The sequence below is a fragment of the Anabrus simplex genome, chromosome 5, assembly GCF_040414725.1.
Source record: "Anabrus simplex isolate iqAnaSimp1 chromosome 5, ASM4041472v1, whole genome shotgun sequence".
NCBI classification, from domain to species: Eukaryota; Metazoa; Arthropoda; class Insecta; order Orthoptera; family Tettigoniidae; genus Anabrus; species Anabrus simplex.
The window spans coordinates 342,867,635-342,887,968 of record NC_090269.1 but is presented as its reverse complement, the minus strand read 5'-3'; the positions used below and the strand labels follow the sequence as shown (position 1 = coordinate 342,887,968).

The 20,334-nt window shown below is 39.5% G+C and overlaps 1 protein-coding gene across 3 annotated transcripts in view; it reads right to left on the bottom strand.

The window, feature by feature from the left end:
• Setx (Senataxin) overlaps positions 1-20,334 on the bottom strand; it is a 491,296-nt gene that overhangs the window by 434,528 nt on the left and 36,434 nt on the right. For all 3 annotated transcript variants that reach the window (XM_067147633.2, XM_067147634.2, XM_067147635.2), the window contains exon 3: positions 2,628-2,744. In XM_067147633.2, the coding sequence (XP_067003734.2) occupies positions 2,628-2,744 (117 nt within the window). The remainder of the gene's footprint in view (positions 1-2,627; positions 2,745-20,334) is intronic.

Below are 20,334 nucleotides of genomic sequence, written 5' to 3'. Positions count from 1 at the left end.
CAAGAACCTAGACATCTTTGTAACGTTTCCTTCCTTCTGTCATGATATTTCTCATATGCATTAATTTTCCTTCTTGTTCTTTTCTGTGTCTGCTCCTGTATTTACTGAAATGTATTTTCCTTTGTTAAAGTTGTTGTTTATGTAAGTAAGTATGTATTATATAGGATAGTACAGTCGTTATTGTGTATATTTATATATCTTTCATTTTAGATTAATATCTATTGTACATAGCTTGGATCTTTGTAATTCGGTATTATGCTGTTGTAAATAAATAAATAAGCAAACAAACAAACAAACAAACAAACAAACAAACAAACAAACAAACAAACAAATAAATCAATAACACTAAAATGGTTAAAATTTGCAGTTAATATTTACTTATCTGATATTGTTAATGTCCTGAGGCAAATAAATTTAAGAATTTCATAATCATTTTTTACATAGTATTTCCCATCCGGCTACTCATTCCTGCCACACGGCTGACGAAACTTTCTAGGGTGAACACTGCCATGTCAACTTGCTTGAGGAAGCTTCAGAGTCAGGTAAACTGGCAGGAGGTGAAGGCACTGGAAGTTCTGGTTCATGATGAATGGGTCTCACTGCAGACTTTAGGTTCGGGTACACAATACTGTCCTTGATTTTCTCATTAAATCCAGCTACTGCATACAGACAAAAGTAACAGTCACGGGCATTGTCCTGGGACTCATGCCAAGCCATCACTATCCCGAATGGAAGGGCCTTACGTTTCCCATGGCTCCACTGTCATAGGTTTTAAAGTTAAGTTTTACAAATTATGTGGAGAGCCTATGCCTTATCCATGTCTCCTAATGTTACTTTAAAATACACATACCATATTTACGCGAAAAATACCCACATATTTTTTTTTTTAATTGAGGCACGAAATTGGGGTGCGGGTTTTATTTGAGTCAATGTTGGCTTTTTTTTTTTTCCTTCAAAAATCAGCCTTCCTAAAGTTAGGGTGCAGCGATTATTCATGTAAATACGGTAAAATAAACATTTCACCAATGCAGTTATTGGTCTACTTTGGCCGTTAATTATATAGCACACACACATGTAATAGAATGATTCTGACTTATTCACACATCATCTTCTAATTCCTGACACTCTCACCATTTTCACAACACAATATTAACAACAGGTCACACTTCCACCACAATTACAACACTACTGAATGCCACCAGGCTACATCAAACTCTGCATTTCAGGCGGTAACAATTCTAAAAATAAATTCTGATATCGGACTAGTTCAATGTAAGGGACAAATTCAGTAGAGGGGTGTAGAACTGACAAACATGCACAACAATAACAAAGCAAACCACAGCCACACGAACAACAGACAATTCACTGTTATTGCAAACCAGCATCGAGCCGCAATGACACATTTTCAGACAGTAAATAGCGATTAACACTATAACTTTATGCGATACAAATAAACCAGTGATATTTCAGAAATCAGGATATCTTATTTAGTTAAAATCACTTATCAGATGCTTTGCCCCAAAAACCACGCTGGGTAATGTTATCAACAAGCAGTATCACATTATGTGAGTCAAGTAGTAAATTTTAGTTATAGACTCATTTTAACTAGAGAATGGTGCAGAAAATGTACCACCTTTGAGTTTCGTCTTCAAGCTACGTATGCTACTGCGGCATCAGCTTTTAAAATGAGACCACAAATTCTTTAGCTCATAAAAATTATGCTAAGTAGCACTGTAAGTCACATGCAACAGTTTTGCAATTGCAAACAAAAGAAGGTTCATCGTTGCACAGACTGCGAGGTTGTGCAACTGTTCACATCGGCAAAATGTGTTAATGACCCAGAGACGATTTTGTGATCACTTTTGTATATGATGGAGTCCTTCCCTGCAGAAAATATGCAGACTGTCTCAATTTGAACATGATTGTTGAAGAAGAGGTGGCCACATAAAGTTACTTTTCCCACTCAAGCAAACACTGAAGCTGTGTGTGTGGCTTTGACTCAAAGTATACCAAATAGTTCAGGCAGCATACCATACGATATTTTCCTTTTTACATAAGTCACAAATCAGGGCCATCACTGTGGAGTTACACCAAGCAATTTCTGAAAAGTTATGTCTGAGAGTCATCACCAATGATGAGGCAAAACACCAAACATATGGAACATGGTAAAAGGGACAGGGTATGATTAACAGTCTGCCAGTCAACTTTACACCACACAGGCACAGATCTCCTAAGGACAGGTCGATGACATCTCGGAGCACGAGAAGGGGTGAGAATGAAAGTTACTTCAACGGACTTGTGGCTGGAGTTTAAAATATTTCGTCCCACAGAAACAGATGAGGTACTCCAGAAGACTATTTCCGTATGTGTTTTCCAAGACATGCTCTTTGAAGTTCAGTCCAGTAATATAGTGGTCCAGATACCATTTGTCAAGGTTATTAGAAGGCTGACCTAATGAAGGGAAAGTCCAGGAGACAGACAGATTAAGGTCTCATAAAACAAATGGGATAACATTTTATGTATTACTGTGTATGTTTATTCACTGTGTAAGTACAACCAGTATTCACTAAAATTAACGTATCACTCACTAGTAGTAGTTATTTTCAAGATTACAAACTTCAACTTACATCAAGATCTTTAATAGTCAATGAGTTGTCATCCTTGAATGTGATGACACAATGTCTACGAGAGACAAACACGCTCGGGCACTTCAAGAAATTTTCTGTTCCACGACCAACAGAGTACTGGAAAAAGAAATAAGAGATTAGAAACTTTTATGATAGTGAAGCATACATTTTAATATAATACATCAAGCATTTTACAAAACAAATAAAATATGGTACTTGAAGAACATATTTTTTTTTTTTAACTTATGGCCTCAAAATATACCATGCAGCCAAAAGTCACCAGACATCCCTTTATACCCAGTACACTTGCCCAGCAGGTCATCAAAACACATCACTAACGCTATATATGTGAAGGCACTAACATTCAAACATCATACACATTTGTTGTCAGGATGAGTTACCAGGGAGACTTGTGCAAATCTGAAACAGGAGATGATTGCAGAGGCACATATATTTGGGCATTCTGTTAAAGAGACTTCTCAGAAGAGAAAGGTGCCCAGGTTACTGTTAGTTGCCACAGTCAAGTAATAAAGAAATCAGAGAAGCTCTGAACACAACTATCACTCCAGTACGCCCAGAAAACTAACCGATACACACCAGCAAACTGTGAAGTGTCTTGAACACATACCAATCATCTGCCAACCTTACCAACAATTGTGGAGGACTCACCTAACAGCTCAGGCATAAAGGTCAGTGAAAAGACTGGCTGATAACTCAAGTTTGGAAGTTAAAGAAAAGTCATATTCCTATCCCAAGCTCATACTACCCAATATCTGAAAAGTAAGTGTGAATGATGCGTCCCTCACCCCCATTTAAAGCAATTTTATACTGCATATAAATGCATAATTTGGCCATTTTTATTGTTTTAGTTATATTTTATTTGGTTATAATTACAGTTTTTTTTTTGTCTGTTTAAATGGAGGACCTGTTATCTACATGTTATCTGCATTGTCCACCACTGTAAAAGGTTATCACTATTAGCTTCCATCCTTGGATGCCCAGCTTCAATTCCCGGTACCGGTATTGCCAGAGATTAAAGAATGGTAGAAGGGCTGGTATGTGATTAAAAAAGTACATGCAGTTCCTCTCCATTGGGGTTATGCCTGAAAATAGCTGTACTACCTCATGATGAGGACACTAGTTTACTTTTAATTTATCTGTGTCAAGTTTCAAACACAGGATTTCCAAATACTGTAGTAGATACTTTTTATTTGAACAGACAGGTAACAGGTTTAGATGACCTGATTCCAAGAAAGAGCTGCTGTACAGACATCTCATGAGTAAGATGTCACTCCAGTAGAAATATTTAACTCAGATTTAATTGATTAATTGAATTAACATAAAGGAATTTCCATGTTATCTCTCGCCCAGTGCATCCTAGACGGGCCCAGTCACAACCCATTCCCCTTTCACTACCAACGAATTTCAACAGAAGGGTCACACTTGTAATACTGCATTAAACCCCACCTTTATACAGTATATCATTTGAACATGAGAAAACCGCAATACTAATGCCTATGCATTATACATCAAAAAAATCTCTTTCTTACGATTACTAGAAAATATTTCTTTGTCCTTTATTTGCATAATTTGAATAATACGATGCTTAGGTTGTTGGAGTTAAATGTATTTGCCGGTAGATGGCTCCATGGAAGTTGTCTCCTCTGCTCATTCTATGCCAGCCTGATAGAGGGCTCTGTGAAAGTTGTCTATGCAGATCTTTCTATGTTAGTCCGATAGATAGCTCTGTAAAATCAGTTATCACCAGAATGTAATTTGTTGCTCCATGTTGGTTCTAATAAGCAAGAAACAGAAAGGAATCCATCTCAGGAAGTATCTGACTCAAATAGTAGTTTATTCGCTAAATACAATGCTGTGAACTTTTAATGTAATTCCATTTGCCAGCAGATGGCTCTGTAAGTCTGTAAATATGTGTCCACGAGGTCCGCTGATCTTTCAATGCCAAGTTTCGACTGCCACAGAAGTGTGCTGCCCATGCCAAATGTTGACCGTTTCATTACATGCATGCACAACGCTATTGTACCAGTGAATAGGTATTCTCTCCCTTCATACATACTTCACTTGCTTATCTCATAGTCCGTACCTAATTATTGATCCTGTTCGTCGTTTTTAATGGTCAGCAGCGCACTTATACGGTTGCATATTTTCTTCTTTGTAACAAAGAACTGCTGTTATTGGGTAAGCAAGACTGCAGAGCATGTCAAGTGTTAGCTATTTTATTCCCCAGTGCCACAGTGGCACGTTTCATTCCACAGCACCATTATGGCACATTTGATTATTTCTTCATAGCAAAAGCGGCATTGTGTTAAATTTGGAATGCCGTGACGGAAAGACATATTATCTATAGCCAGGTATTCTGTGTTTCTGTCCTATATAATCATATAATCTCTGTTTTATTTTCATGGTTACTTATTCCTTGACTGATTACCCTGCTACTTAGTAAAAAGCCAATTATTATTCTGTTTGTCATTTTTAGCGCTGAAGAGCACACATACACAGTGTTTTTGACTTTTTACGAAATGTGAAATGAGTTATATTCCTAAAAGAGTTCTGTGTTATGAAGCACTGCAGATGTCAGAGCTTGAACTAAGGATCGAGTTAATTTTTGCAATAGAGAAAGAAGTCCATTAGCTCATTTATTTATTTAGTTAGTGTATGGCCCATACAATCAAGTTGAATACAGAAATAAATTCTACACATATTTACATAACAGGAAAACAATGAACAAGAAAAGACTCCTTACAACTGAATGTTAAGATCATTGATCCACTGTATTACTTCTAGAGTTGCCATCAGAAAATCCACTTTGCTGCCTGTGTATACCCGTGTTTCACACTATCTGACAATACAGTGTATGGTTTGTCATGCAGCTCTGCAGTCACACGCAGGTGTCGGCAACTTGTTCCATTTAAACAACATGTCCCCGCATCTGCCACGGCCTCTTCTTATTCTGTTCAGAGCAGATCATGTTTAACGTGGTAGCTGGAATCCACTTGGAAGTTTGGCATTCGAGAACATACTGTGCAAGTGCATCTCCGTTGCTGCTTCCCACTGTCTTTTCCACTCTGTAGTTGGGTTGTAGCCTCTAGCAACCATGTCTAAGTTGTTACATAAAGTTGGATGGCATGAACGTAACCTGGCTGATAGTTCATACATCTTCATGTACAGGTAGATCGCGGTTCCGTAAGATTTTATTGAATTCCTTGATGTGAGCAGTGGATCTGTGTAAATCAGATGGCATTATTCCAGATAAAAGCGGGAGCCAATGAGTTGGCGTAGATCGAATTGTGCCAGTTATTATGCGCATAGTGGAATTCATTTCAGTATCAGTAAGTCTTGTGTAATGACTGTTCATCCATACTGGAGCACAGTACTCAGCACTTGATAACACCAAGCCTAAAGCTGAAGACCATAAAACGCTTGCCGAAGAACCCCAGGTAGTTCTACAAAGCTTATGAATGATGATGTTACATGTTTTCAGTTTCTGTGCGGAGTTCAGCAGATGTTGGTTGTAGTATATTTTTCGATCCAAGGTTACTCAAAGATATTTTGGGTTCCAGTTGTGGTGAAGTATCCTGTCACAGAAACTCGCGTTCAGTTTTAGTATTTCCCAAGTGATTGTTTAAATGGAAACAAGACACCTCCATTTTATTGGTGCTGGGCTTAAGTCTCCAGTTCCTCAAGTAAGTTTCCAAAATAGACAAATCCCTCGTTAATCTCTCTTCAGTTTTCTCCAGTTCTTTGTGGTGCACAGCTAATGCTATATCGTCAGCGTAGCAGAATTTCTGTTATGTAACATCAGGAAGATCATATACTTATGTAAGTTGATATTGCTCACGTCCGTAGGTTTAACCTCAAAATACCCCACACGTGACACCTGGGTGGTGCTAAGCGAGCAACAATATATTTGGCAGCCAGTCTATCACTGCGATCTCCTGACAATTACATACAATGACATATCCGTTGGCTCAGAACACTATTTACAACAAAACCTTCTTGAATTATTCAGTGTAAGGTTATTAAATAAAATGTGTATGTACTACCAAGCACAACATTTTGCAGTAGAAATGGTGAATGGAGATTTTAATAAGTGTTGCCACAATAGTTTGTTTACTTTCCACAACTCAAGTAACAGGCATACTTAAAGGTACAATACTACGTGATAATGATTTCATGAACCATATAAGGCAGTATATCAGGCGAACAAAATTCAAACTTCCTTTATCATCAGTTTCGTTTTTAGTCTTTGTTCGCAGCTATTGCTGCGACAGGCCATTAGTAATAACTAAAATTAAGTGCAGTGAAGGCGTAAAATTAAGAAATTTTACGAAAGAGTTCGGTAAAAAGATTAACATCAATCATCAATAATCTGTATTTAGAGCTGTCACCCAGGTGGCAGATTCCCTATCAAATGTTTACCCACCGGCCGTGCGCGTAGAGGCGCGCAGCTGTGAGCTTGCATCTGGGAGATAGTAGGTTCGAATCCCACTATCGGCAGCCCTGAAAATGGTTTTCCATGGTTTCCCATTTTCACACCAGGCAAATGCTGGGGCTGTACCTTAATTCAGGCCACGGCCGCTTCCTTCCAACTCCTAGGCCTTTCCTATCCCATCGTCGCCATAAGACCTGTCTGTGTCGGCGCGACGTAAAGCCCCTAGCAAAAAAAAATGTTTACCTGGCTAAATCTTGAACGGTTTCAAAGAACTTTGAAATTTACTGAATATTTCCCTTGATAATTAATTCCAATACTTTATAGTCCTATGTATGAATATTTGCCCCAATTTGTCCTCTAGAATTCCAACTTTATCTTCATATTATGATCTTTCCTATTTTAAAAGCTCCGCTCAAGCTTATTCGTCTCCTACTGTCATTCTTAACCATCTCTCCCCTGACAGCTCCAAACATACTATATATTGTTGATAAATTCGACCATAATTCTTTGATTTTATAATTAAGTTAGACTGTAATGATCACTGACGAAGAGAAGGTTTCTTGTTCTCAAAACATGTTCAAAGAATAAATAGTCTCATTAACAGATCGTATTGACAAGGTGCATTTAATCATAATACTATTTTAAATAGTTTTAAATAAGTTTATACATACCATATAGTTGAGCATCTCGTCTCCTTACTCCACTTGCCCAACATTTGCAACATTTTCATAACACTACTCCTTTGTCTGAAATCACCCACAATAAATCGTGATGCTTTCCTTCAAATTTTTTCCAGTTCTCATATCAAGTAGTCATGGTGTGGGTCTCATACACTGGAACCATGCTCTAACTGGAGTCTTACCAGAGATTTAAACACCCTCTCTTTTAAATCCTTAATACAACTCTTAAATACTCTCATAACCACGAGAAGAGATCTATAACCTTTCTTAACACCTCATTAATAATATGATTACCCCAATGAAGATTCTTCCTCATTTTCGTCAAATATTCTCCCTACCAGCCTTGGAAAGGTCTACAGCGATAGAGTCAATTTCACCTCCTCAATCTAAATATATCTACTATAATTATCTTGCTGGAGTGCTACACGTTGAGCTTCATTGGAATAACCTTTCCTAAACCCAAACTCCCTTGTATCAAACCAGTTAGTATTTTATTTTTTATTTTTCTATTTGTTTTACGTCGCACCGACATAGATAGGCCTTATGGCTTAAAAGGGTCCACCTTTTCAATACAAATAAATGTTATAAGTTTATTTACAACATATATTTACACTTGGAACTAGTTTTGACGCTGCTTGGCGTCATCTTCAGCCAAAATGTGGGAAATAGGCATAGGCATAAGCATGCAGACATTTACATTATACAAGATGTTAAATCAGTGTGATTAAATAAGAGACATGAAATAGTGAATTACAATGTCAGTTTACAAAATGGTCATGAAGGGTGAGTCAAAATTGTATAAACATGAGTTAGGGCTCAAAAACATAACTTGAAAAACATATAAACCACAACAAAACCACGCGGAAGTTCGAGATGAAATTGGCATTGGAGATTCAAATTATTTCAGACACACTTCCATTGAATGTTGCCTGCCGCGAGTGTAGTATAAAACATAGGTTAGATTTCAACAAACACAATCGTCTCAAAAATACACATAACATTTTAAAAATATTTTGGGTTGAGATGAAACTTGGCAGTTAGGGATTGAAATCACTTGTTCACTAAGCGTCAATTCAAAACCAGCTGTGAAGGGTGAGACAAAATTGCGTAAGTGTGAGTTTGAACTCGATGAATGCAAAACCTGAAACACATGCAACACACTCGAAACTGTAGGTTCGCGATGAATTTGGCACATAAAGGTCTGCGTGCACTCAATTCATTGAATGTCACTGGTGCGAGTGTAGTTCAAATACGAGTTAGGATTTAACAGAATCAAGCCTCTTAAAATTGCACATGACATCTGAACCCATGGTGCAAGGTGAACTTGGCAGTAAAGGTTCGAATTTGTAGATATTCAGTATGCCACTTCAAAACAGTCCATGAAGGGTGAAACAAAAGCTATAATTCACACGAGTTAGGACTCATTAAATACTAATTTCAAATACATATAACATATTCAAATTTTTCGTAAGTACAAGGTGAAATTGGCAGTTAAAGAATTTGTAGACACTTCTTCGTCAGATGCTAGTTCAATATGGGCAAAAAATGAAATTCTTAGATTTAAAAGGTCTTATGGCGACGATGGGATAGAAAAGGCCTAGGAATATGAGGGAAGTGGCCATGGCCTTAATTAAGGTACAGCCTCAGCATTTGCCTGGTGTGAAAATGGGAAACAACAGAAAACCATCTTCAGAGCTGCCCACAGTGGGGTTCGAAACCCACTATCTCCTGAATACTGGATACTGGCCGCACTTAAGCGACTGCAGCTATCGAGCTCGGTAGTTAATAATTTAGCAAACGTGACTAATATAATCAGAAATAGCGTTTTCCTACAGCTTAAAAACAACACATGCAAAGCTGATGGCATATAATTATCCACTTTACTAGCTGCTGTACCCGTGCTTCGCTATGGAATTCTACACTCCATACAACAGAATCTTTTTCAAAATCGTAACGGTAAAACAGAGCAAGACATAAATGACTGGAAATTGTATTCTCTATGACTTTTGGTATGTAGCACTCTTCGATAGGACCATTAACACTAGGTGCCTCCCACTAAACTACCATTTCAACCAAGGTGGGTAATATTATTTATAGCCTATTTCCCAACTTTCCATACCGATTTTTATTAAATTCTGTTTACCCATTTTTTTCATGGCTCGGCGTTGATATGGACTTAGCAACAACCTGCATGGCGCAACAGCCCCGGAGGGCCATGGACTGCCAAGCGACTGCTGCTCGTCCCGAAGGCCTGCAGATTGGGATGTGTCGCGTGGTCAGCACGGCAAATACTCTCGGCCGTTATTCTTGGCTTTCTAGATCGGGCCCGCTATCTCACTGTCAGATAGCTCCTCAATTGTAATCACGTCGCCTGAGTGGACCTCGAACAAGTACCCAGATGCAGGTAAAAATCCCTGACCTGGGCGGGAATCGAACCCAGGGCCTCCGTGTAAGAGGCAGGCATGCTACCCCTACACCGCAGGGCCGGCTGGACTTAGCAACAAAAATGCAAATTCAACAAAAATGCAAATTCATTAATATCTGTTATCATAGCCGGTGCATTAAAAATGTACAAGACATAAATGATTAAAAATTTAATTCTGTATAATTTTAGTTATGTAGTATTTATTGATAGGGGCTGCCTGGCCGAGGAGGTAAAGGCGTGCTCGGTTCGCTGAAAGGACGTGGGTTCGAATCACCGTCAGGAAGTCGTAAAATTTAAGAAACAAGATTTCCACTTCCGGAGGTGCTAATGGCCCTGAGGTTGACTCAGTCTACACCAAAAATAAGTACCAGGTTAATTCCTGGGGGCAAAGGCGGCTGGGCGTAGAGCTAACCACTCTACCCCATCATGTGCCGAGGTTGCGGATAGTGGAAGATTTACCTTCCACCCCTCCAAGGACCTTCATGGCCTGTACGGAGACGACTTTGCTTTGCTTTTTTAGTATTTATTGATAGGACCATTAATAAAATACATATCTGAGAATTAAATTTTAGGCCTTCCATTGAACTACAATTTCACTCCACGTGAATATAATTATTTATGGCCTAGATTGTAGTGACTTATTCCCCGACCTTACATACCAATTTTCACTGAATTCCCTTCAGCCGTTTTCTCATGATGGGCGTACGTACAGTCAGAAATGACGGAAAATTAAAAAGTGCATTTCCTGGTTTCTGAGGACATGACCTTTTTTAATTATGAGCAATGAACAGACAAAACTCTTATTTTATATATCTAGATGTTTGTCCCCCTTTCCCTTGTACAATGGGGCTACTATTGCAACTCTCCATTCACTTCATGTCACTCCTTCATGTACATAATCAAATAAGAATTTCATATATGGCATTATATCCCTACACATAGCCTTTAATATATCGCCAGATATCTTATCAATCCTAGTCGCCTTTTTTAGCTTTCAACTTTTGTATCTTTTTATCATAGGTAAATTTCCGTTATTCAATAGTATTAATCACCTCCTCTATCTGGACATTATCTTCATATCCAACTACCTTTACATACTGCTGCCAACTGTAAGTCTTTGCATTAAAGTATCTATACATGTCCTTTCAGTGCTCCCTGAAATTCTTATGGCTGTCAACTATGTTTAAGATCATGTTATCCTCAGCTGATTCTATGTGCCAAAACTACAGAACAGGAAAATGCCAAAAATCAAAGCATGGGAACTCCAGAAAACAGATAAGAGAACCAAGTATCAGGACCGGATAAAAACCCTGTTACCAAGAGATGAAAGGAAAAATGAAGAGACAGAATGGACCAGACTAAGGTACACACTGGTTAAGGAAGCAAGTGAAGTTTGTGGAAAGACAAGTATGAAAACAAGGGAGAAGGAAACACCATGGTGGAATGAAAGAGTGAGAGCAGCAATCAGGGAAAGAAATCTCTTGCAGAAAGAAAGGGATCGGGAGAAAAATAAACCAGATCTTACTAGAGACGAGGCAAAGAAACCTGGAACAGTTATACCGAAACAAGAAACTGGACATTAAAAGAATAGTTAGAGAAGAAAAGACTCAGAAATTGGAGGAAGACAGCAGAGGCAATAAGAAACTACTGTATAGTGTTATAAGAGGTAAAAGGAAGCCAATGAATACCATACAGGCAGGCACTTCAAGATGAAAATGGAAATCTGAAGTCCTCAAGAACCATTGACCAGTTCAAGAACAAAATACAGAAACGGAAATCCAAGCCTACAATGAGGTACCTCCCATCACCTGGACAAAAACTGAGACAGCCTTAAAAACTATGCCTAAACGAAAATCTTCAGGTGCAGATGAAGTGAATGCAGACAAGGTAAAGGCAGGAGGCATCCAGGGTATACAGTGGCTGCACAGAGTACTAAATGCCATATGGACAGACAACAAAATACCTGCAGATTGGAGCAAGGGCATTATAATTCCCTTGTTTGAGAAAGGCTGCAGACGGAAACACACCAACTATAAAGGAATAACACTGCTGTCTCATGGGCTAAAAGTTCTAGAGATGATCACAGAAAGGAGATTGAGACCAATCATTGAACCACAGTTAGAGGAGGAGGAGCAATATGGATTCAGAAGTAACAGATCAACAATGGATCTAATTTTCAGCACCCACATGCACATGTGGCTCCCACAATAATTTGCTATCGAAAAGGAGCCCAAGAAATCGGTAAGGGTCAACAAGGGGAAGAACGATATTTCCTAAATAAAGCTCACGTTGTGGGTGAAGAGTACGGAGCCGACAAAAGTGGACAACAGAGGACTTTGTGGACTCTTCGAGGACTCTCCTAATAGCTTGTTGTAATTGTCGCTCTGCGACTGCCATATTACGTGAGCTATAGTGGAGAGCAAAATGATCCACATACAGCAACTGTATTACTGCTGAACCAGCAGCAGTGACAATACCGTTTATGGCAACGGCAAACGGAGTGAAACTAAGGACCGATCGGGACAAAAAATTCACAATAAATATCGGCAAGTTACCTCGGAATCTCCATTGATACAGGACTGAAAGGATACCATATCACCATGTGGTGTCATAAGCCTTTCCTAAGTCAAAGAAAACAGCCACCAAATGCTGTTTGCAGAGAAATGTATCCTGGATAGAACTCGCCAGGCGTACCAGGTGGTCAGTGGTCGAGTGAGAGGCTCGAAAACCACATTGGTACTTGGACAAAAGTCCATGTTTCTCCAGACACCACACAAGTTGGCGATTTACCATCCTCTCAAATAGCTTACACAAGCAGTTTGTAAGACAAATAGGTCTTCAGCTTCCTGCTTACTTTGGGATTTTTGTCAGGCTTGAGGACAGGAATGACTATGCCCTCTCGCCACTGAGACGGAAACTCGCCCTCTATCCAGATTTGGTTGAACACTCGAAGGCGATATAATAGACTATCCTCACTAAGGTGTTTCAACATCTGGTCATGGACATTGTCTGGCCAGGGGGATGTGTCCTTCCAAGGCGCTGCGGAGTTCCCACTCCGTAAAGGGTACATTATAGTACTCTGAAGCTTGAGTGGCAAAACTGAGGTGATGACGTTCTGCCTCCCGCTTCAGAACGAGGAAACCACGATGGTAACTCCCGGAGCCACACACATCTGCGAAATGGCTAGCTAGATGGTTAGCAATAGAGAGTGGTTCAGTGACGATACTGCCTGCAATGGAAATTCCCGATACATGAGCCTTGGATACCAGAAATACGCCGAAGTTTAGTTCACACTTGAGTTGATGGAGTATGTAACGTCATAGACGACACATATCTCTCCTTTATAATCTATCTTTGTTATTGAGAGTACATATCTCTCCCACGAAGCTTTCTTACTTTGGCGAATAAGAACTCGAGCCTTAGTGCAGAGTTGTTACCAAGTTGGCCACAGTAGGCTGCCTACGATAATGTTTATGAGCGTGGCGGCGTTCCTGGATAGCTGCTGCAATTTTTTCGTTCCACCAAGGAATGGGTTTTCGGCGAAGAGTCCCTGAGAAAGGGGGAATGGACTCCTCAGCAGCAGCAAGGATAACGTGTGTTGTATAAATTATATCGCCATCTACAGTCCGCCTGGTCTCATCGTTAAAGATAGCGAGTGATCTGAACTTTGGCCAAGCAGCACGTTTAAGAATCCATTGAGGAGGAGCCTCGACAGATTTTTGTTTCAACAAAGTAAGAATAATGGGAAAATGGACACTGTCACAGAGATCATCGTGTGTATTCCACCGAAACAGCAGAACCAACGCTCGGCTGCATAGACTTAAGTCTATGCGAGAGTATATGCCGTAACGTTCACTGAAATGATTTGGGTCCCCTGGGGCAAGGCATTTCAGAGCCTCATATGGGGTGATGAGTGTTAAAATCGCCCAATAAAAGAAGAGGAGGAGAAGGGAGGAAGCTGATCTGTAAGATCAGTAACGTAATTTATGTTAAGAGGCTGGCCTGGTGGAAATAAACGTTACACACTCTTGTTATGACAGGCAACGGTATCCACACTACAACAGCTTCCGGTGGGGTTCTTAGGAGAACTTCTTCGCTAAAGGTATCAGAGCGAACTAAAATTCCCACGCCACCGGACGCCCTGCGAGCATAATATCATTCTGTCAAGTATAGCCTGAAATTTCTCAAGACGGTATGATGACCTGGTCAGAAGTTTGTCTCCTGAATACAGACTATACTCGCCGTGAACTGACTAATGAGCTGACGCAGCTCAGCAAGATGCCTGTCATAACCGTTACAATTCCTCCGTAACAGTGCCATAGTGTGATCTATAAAAAGAGTGTTAGGTTGTGAATGACAAGATGCTCGCAAACCTAAACACTATCAACATCTACGACAGCTCGACATCCATCTCATCATTGACTGACAGCGGGGTTGACGCCCAGGACTTCGACGCTTACCGGGGGCGGGATGTTCTTCTACGAGGGTAGCGTGCAGGTTATGGATCAGCAGTACCCTCTGGCACAGGCTCATACCCTCCAGATGGAGGACATGATTTCCCTTTCGCAGGGGAAGTGTGGGAGCGCCCGGTAAGGGCGTTCTTTTCGCCGCCTTCTTCTGAGTTCAGATGGGCTGGGAGAGGATTTCCCAGCCCTGGTCGACAATGCCGCCTCCGCCGGCTGGGGCACAGCTTTCGCAGACCTCTTAGGAAGGGAGACTTAGCTTTCCCCCCTTGCTGTGCCGGCATGGAATGTTCATTATCATATGGCATTCCCTAGACAATGTAATCTTAATCATACCTTCTTGATATAGATGTGAATGTATTGTTCAGCTGAAGATGACCCTATGTAGGAGGTCGAAACCGGTACTGTAGCATAATAAGTGCAATAAATAAGTATTGATAGGTGGAAATCCTTTCCTATTTCTAATTGTGTTCGTCTCTTGCCGATGTTTTTCTTCTCCGACCTGATTCTGGTCTCCTTGAATAGCCTCAGTTTCCCTGCATCTTCTTAAAGTTCTGGAAGTCATGAAAAGCGTCATTCTCGACACTTCTACAACATAATGCAGACATGCCAACTTTCAGAAGTAAAAAATCAGGAGAAATTTGGCAGCGAATCGCTACGTACTACGACACATCACTGATGGCAGAACATGTTAATGTATTGAATTATAATGAAATAGTACAACTCTTTTTGGCCTACATATATATATTTTTCATTATTTATATATAAATACTAAATACTGGACATACCTGAACTTTAGGAACATGTACCTTCTCATCCTTCAACATGGTGAACACATTACGACTAATTGTTGCTCAACACATCCGTAGCTGACTTAGCCCTCTTCAGAAACTCGGAACTAAATTTTTGCTCAAAGCAATTGGCTTGCTGAACTGATTTTAAGGTTAAAAGTTTCTCCAAAGTTTGTTCAGAGAGCAAGGCTCTGAACTGTGGTTCTGTCTTTATACTCTGCTAAAATTCCTTTCACATTCTGCATTGCTATGTGGAACTGATAATACAGCAAGCATTACCTTAGAAAGTCTGTCATATTTAAGTACACCATCAGCTCATTTGATCTGACCTACCAATGCCCACTGAACATCAATTCTTCCTTTTGCCAGATCTATTTCTTCGAGCTGAAAGTTACAGAACTGGGAGTGCAGAATAACCGTCGCTTTATCTAAATGTTCCGTTTCACTAGTCAAAATGTTCGGAAACTTGTTACTGAAAAATCTAAGGATAGAAAATGAGGCCTTACTAAAAGCAAAAATATTTGCAACTTCTGGATTAATTAAAACTTGATCTTTGAACGGAAATGTGTGTACCATGTAGTCACATGAAGAGAAACACTTTCTAACAGACTTAAAGAATATGCGCTTTTCCCTCAAAGTGTTCACCAAAACAAACACAGTTCCCTATCATCAGATCATAATCATCCTTTTGGTTTGCTGGAGTATGATAATCTACATCAAGGAGAGAGGAGGAGCTGTTAATAATGTGTGGTTTCACAAACCTTGTCGTCACATTCTTCAATAGTTCCTCCAAAATTGAATTCAATAAGTAGATGTGCAGCATATTTGACTGAAGAGGTACGTATAGATTCTCAAAAATATCCATAAAACTTGAGAGAAAAAGGCAAAGATTTCTGAGACGCTGTGTGGTCGGCACAATTTATAAGCAGGTTATGTTCTATGATAAATGACGAAAATAAAGCTTCGGCTTTTGTCATAGGATTTACATCTTGGTTTTTACATGAAAAGTTCAGTTTCTGGTTTCTTTCTACACACTGGACACTCTCCTTATGTCTTTCGTTTACACGTTTGAGTATATCACAGTTCCAGCCATGCACAACTGAATAATCACACCTACATATAGCACAGAATGTGAATGTTGGTCCCTTCCTGGATTCACTGAAACACAGAAACGCTCCCCTATAAGTGCTTTTAAACACTGCATCATATTTCTTTTTTGACATTTAGGCCAAAACAAATATTAAGACATACAAGTAAGAAGCACTAGTACGTGACGTAACACGAGCACTTATGCAGGTCCTGCCCTGGGTAGACGTCTATGGCATGCTACTTCTGAGCTTAGGTTACTCGCTTGCAACTTCCACTTCCTATTACTAAGCAATTTGAGTATTTGACTGTATTATAGACCAAAGAGGAGAACGTGGCTGGCCACCATGCCATGTACTGCCATCCAGTTGCAATTATTAAAACTGCTATCGACATTGATAGAACGAGGAAACGCGTGAGAGTTTAATAATACGAAAATTGCTGAAACTGCTCTGCAAATCGGAAGACTGGTCCGGTAGATCGGGAAGAACAATGAAAAACCGGGAGAGTTGGCAGATCTGATAATGCATGCTGCAACCAACTTCCACCAAAGCAACGACTTTTGCAGCATCCTCAGAACTTCATGGCATGTTTAGTCCAGAAAACAGATTACAATAATGACAGAAACATCTTACAAACACGTGTGTCTGAAAGGGGTACAATGCAATAGTACAATAATAAGTGCTTGAAGATTTTTTCTTTTGCTAGTGGCTTTATGTCACACCGACACAGATAGGTCTTATGGTGACGCTGGGATAGGAAAGGGCTAAGAGTTGAAAGGAAGCGGCCATGGCCTTAATTAGGGTACAGCCCCAGCATTTGCCTGGTGTAAAAATGGGAAACCACTGAAAACCATCTTCAGAGCTGCGAACAGTGGGATTCGAACCCACTATCTCCCGGATGCAAGCTCACAGCTGCGCCCCTAACTAGCAATACCAGCAATGTTTTCCAGGTAGCATAGAGGAAAAAAAAAAAGGGCAGGGAGGGGCTAGCGCAATAAACAACCCACAAAAAATGAAATGGCGTCTGGCTTTTTAGTGCCGGGAGTGTCCAAGGACAAGTTCAGCTCGCCAGATACAGGTCTCTTTTGATTTGACTCCCGTAGGCGACCTGCGCGCCATGATGAGGATGAAATGATGATGAAGACGACACATACACCCAGCCCCCGTGCCAGCGGAATTAACCAATTTTGGTTAAAATTCCCGACCCTGCCGGGAATTGTACCCGGGACCCCTGTGGCCAAAGGCCAGCACGCTAGCCATTTAGCCATGGAGCCGGACAACAACTCACACTTCATTGTTTGCTCACAAAACAAAGTGTTAAACTTTTATTTAATACATAATTACACATTTTTTCAGCATTTATTACGTCTTACATTTTTCGTGCTGGTTTAGTCTAATAATAATAATAATAATAATAATAATAATAATAATAATAATAATAATAACAATAATAATAACAATAATAATAATAATAATAATAATAATAATAATAATAATAATAATAATAATACAGTCCACCCAAGTTTATTACGATACATCACAATAATCGTGCCACTGTACAAACATTGCTGAGTACCGGGCGAGTTGGCCGTGCGCGTAGAGGTGCGGCTGTGAGCTTGCATCCGGGAGATAGTAGGTTCGAATCCCACTATCGGCAGCCCTGAAGATGGGAGGACTACATAACAGCCCTTTCTGATTCTAAATATTATAACCTTCCAATGTATGTCAGGATGAGATTGGTGAACACATTGGAAGTTTATGTCGAGAAATAATGTCAATGAAATCTTATGTCCGGTTATCACACCTCCAGATGAATTAGAAGGCAGTTGATTTGTCTAATTACGTGAACGACATCGCCGAATTGAAGAGATCAGCGGATTGATAACAAGCTCTAAACCCCGTGATATCTCGGAAATATTAGTAGAAAGTTAAACATCATGAAACATAGGGCAGGATTATATGAATAATACGTATCCTTCAAGTAAAGTTTCCGAAATGCATGAACGGCAGAATATCTATGACAGAATGTTACTGAGGGCCATGAAATATGTAAACAATAATTTCATATGAGAGGGCCATACCTTGTACATCTAGTCTCGCACGATCTGACGATCGAGATGAAGAAAAGAAACTGTCGATTACTAACCTAAATACGAGGCGGCAATTATTAAACAAGTTCCTTTGCTAGTACAGCTGATTTGTACGAGATCGTCTTGCATTACGTGTCAAATGTTTCCAATTGTCAAGAACATATGGGAGCTAGAAGCTGAGAAGAATTCTGAAAAGCAAACCGTCTGCAATTATTATGTGGTGGTAGAATCTGTTTTGTCTCTGAAGAAGTTGACACTCTCAATCTGCAACTCATAAAGATCGGAAGCAAGAATTCATAGGGAAAAGATTGTATTGAAAGGAAATACTAGAGAGATATTGGCATATCATAAACATATAATATTGTAAAACAAGATATCTTGTTATTGAATGAAAAGGCAAGTGTATCACTTGAACTGTTAAAATTGTATTAAGGTGTATAACCTTGTTCTAATTGATATCTCTGAGTTTCAGGTAATATGGAACCGTCAGCAATTAATTATTCAGATGAAATGAATGCACGTATCAACATGAACAACTAAAATAGAGGGACCTCAAAGGATCTGACCAGAAATGTGATGAACAATACTTGATAATGTAATTGAGTGAGAGCTGAACTCGGAAGGTGACACCGTCGTGGAGCAACAACCCAGGATGAGTACTTGAATATCTTATATATTCCGCCACGTAATTGCTTATTGTAGTTGTAGAGTAGTATTTATTTTGTTGTCGGTTTGACATGAACAATTTTAACTTGAAAGCGACCGTTATTTGTTGGACATTGCGTTGTAATATTTATGATCATTACGTCTAGTGCGGTGAGCTAGTCTACGTTGTGATGATATGCGATGGCTGTGTAAGATTTCCTTAATGTTTGCTAGCAAGGTTTTACGAAAGATTTTTCGACATGGATGTTATTGGTACCGTAATGATGTTAGGGTATGGAACGCTAATTTAACTTGTAGCTCAGAATACCTCGGAGGAGTTCGGTATTTTGCGACGTGCGATTCTGTGGTCTTCAAAATGTTATGTGCTTGTGTGGAAATACAGTGTTTTGATAATAGAAGTGTGATACTATTGTGGTGATATGGTGTTAATGCGGCAACGTATTTAGTAATTTTACGTAAATGCCTGAATAGATTGTTCTTTAGTATTGTGAATTCGCTGTGCATGACGAGTTGTGCGATGTAATAAGGTGTTGGTTACGGTAGGATCTTTGAAAGTATTTACGTGGATAGAGAGATGTGATGATTATAGACGTGTCATTAGGATTGCGAATTTTATGATGATGATATGTGAAGGTCCTGATGATGGTATTGACGGTAGGAACTATGTTAGTCATGCGTGAATTTTGTTGTTGTCGTGATGAATAATTTATTTAGGTACGAGGCCGTATTTTAGAATAATGTTATAGGATGTTGCACTCACGAACACTAGTAGTTGGTCGTCACATTTATCCTATTTAAATACAAGATTGACCAGAGCACACGATATTAAAGGGATGTTTAGGATCTTCGCAAGATAATCGGTAACGTAAAGATATTGAGGACATGTCGTAAAGGAAATATGATCTTCTATGGTAAGTAAATCATTTCTTTGCTAGTTGGATTTTGTAGATCATTTGAGTTGACGCCTAGTGCTGATGTAGTTATTCCAGGTCAAACGACGCAGTGGTATCCGGAGGCGCAGAATCAACGTAGTTAGATAAGCTTAATTATA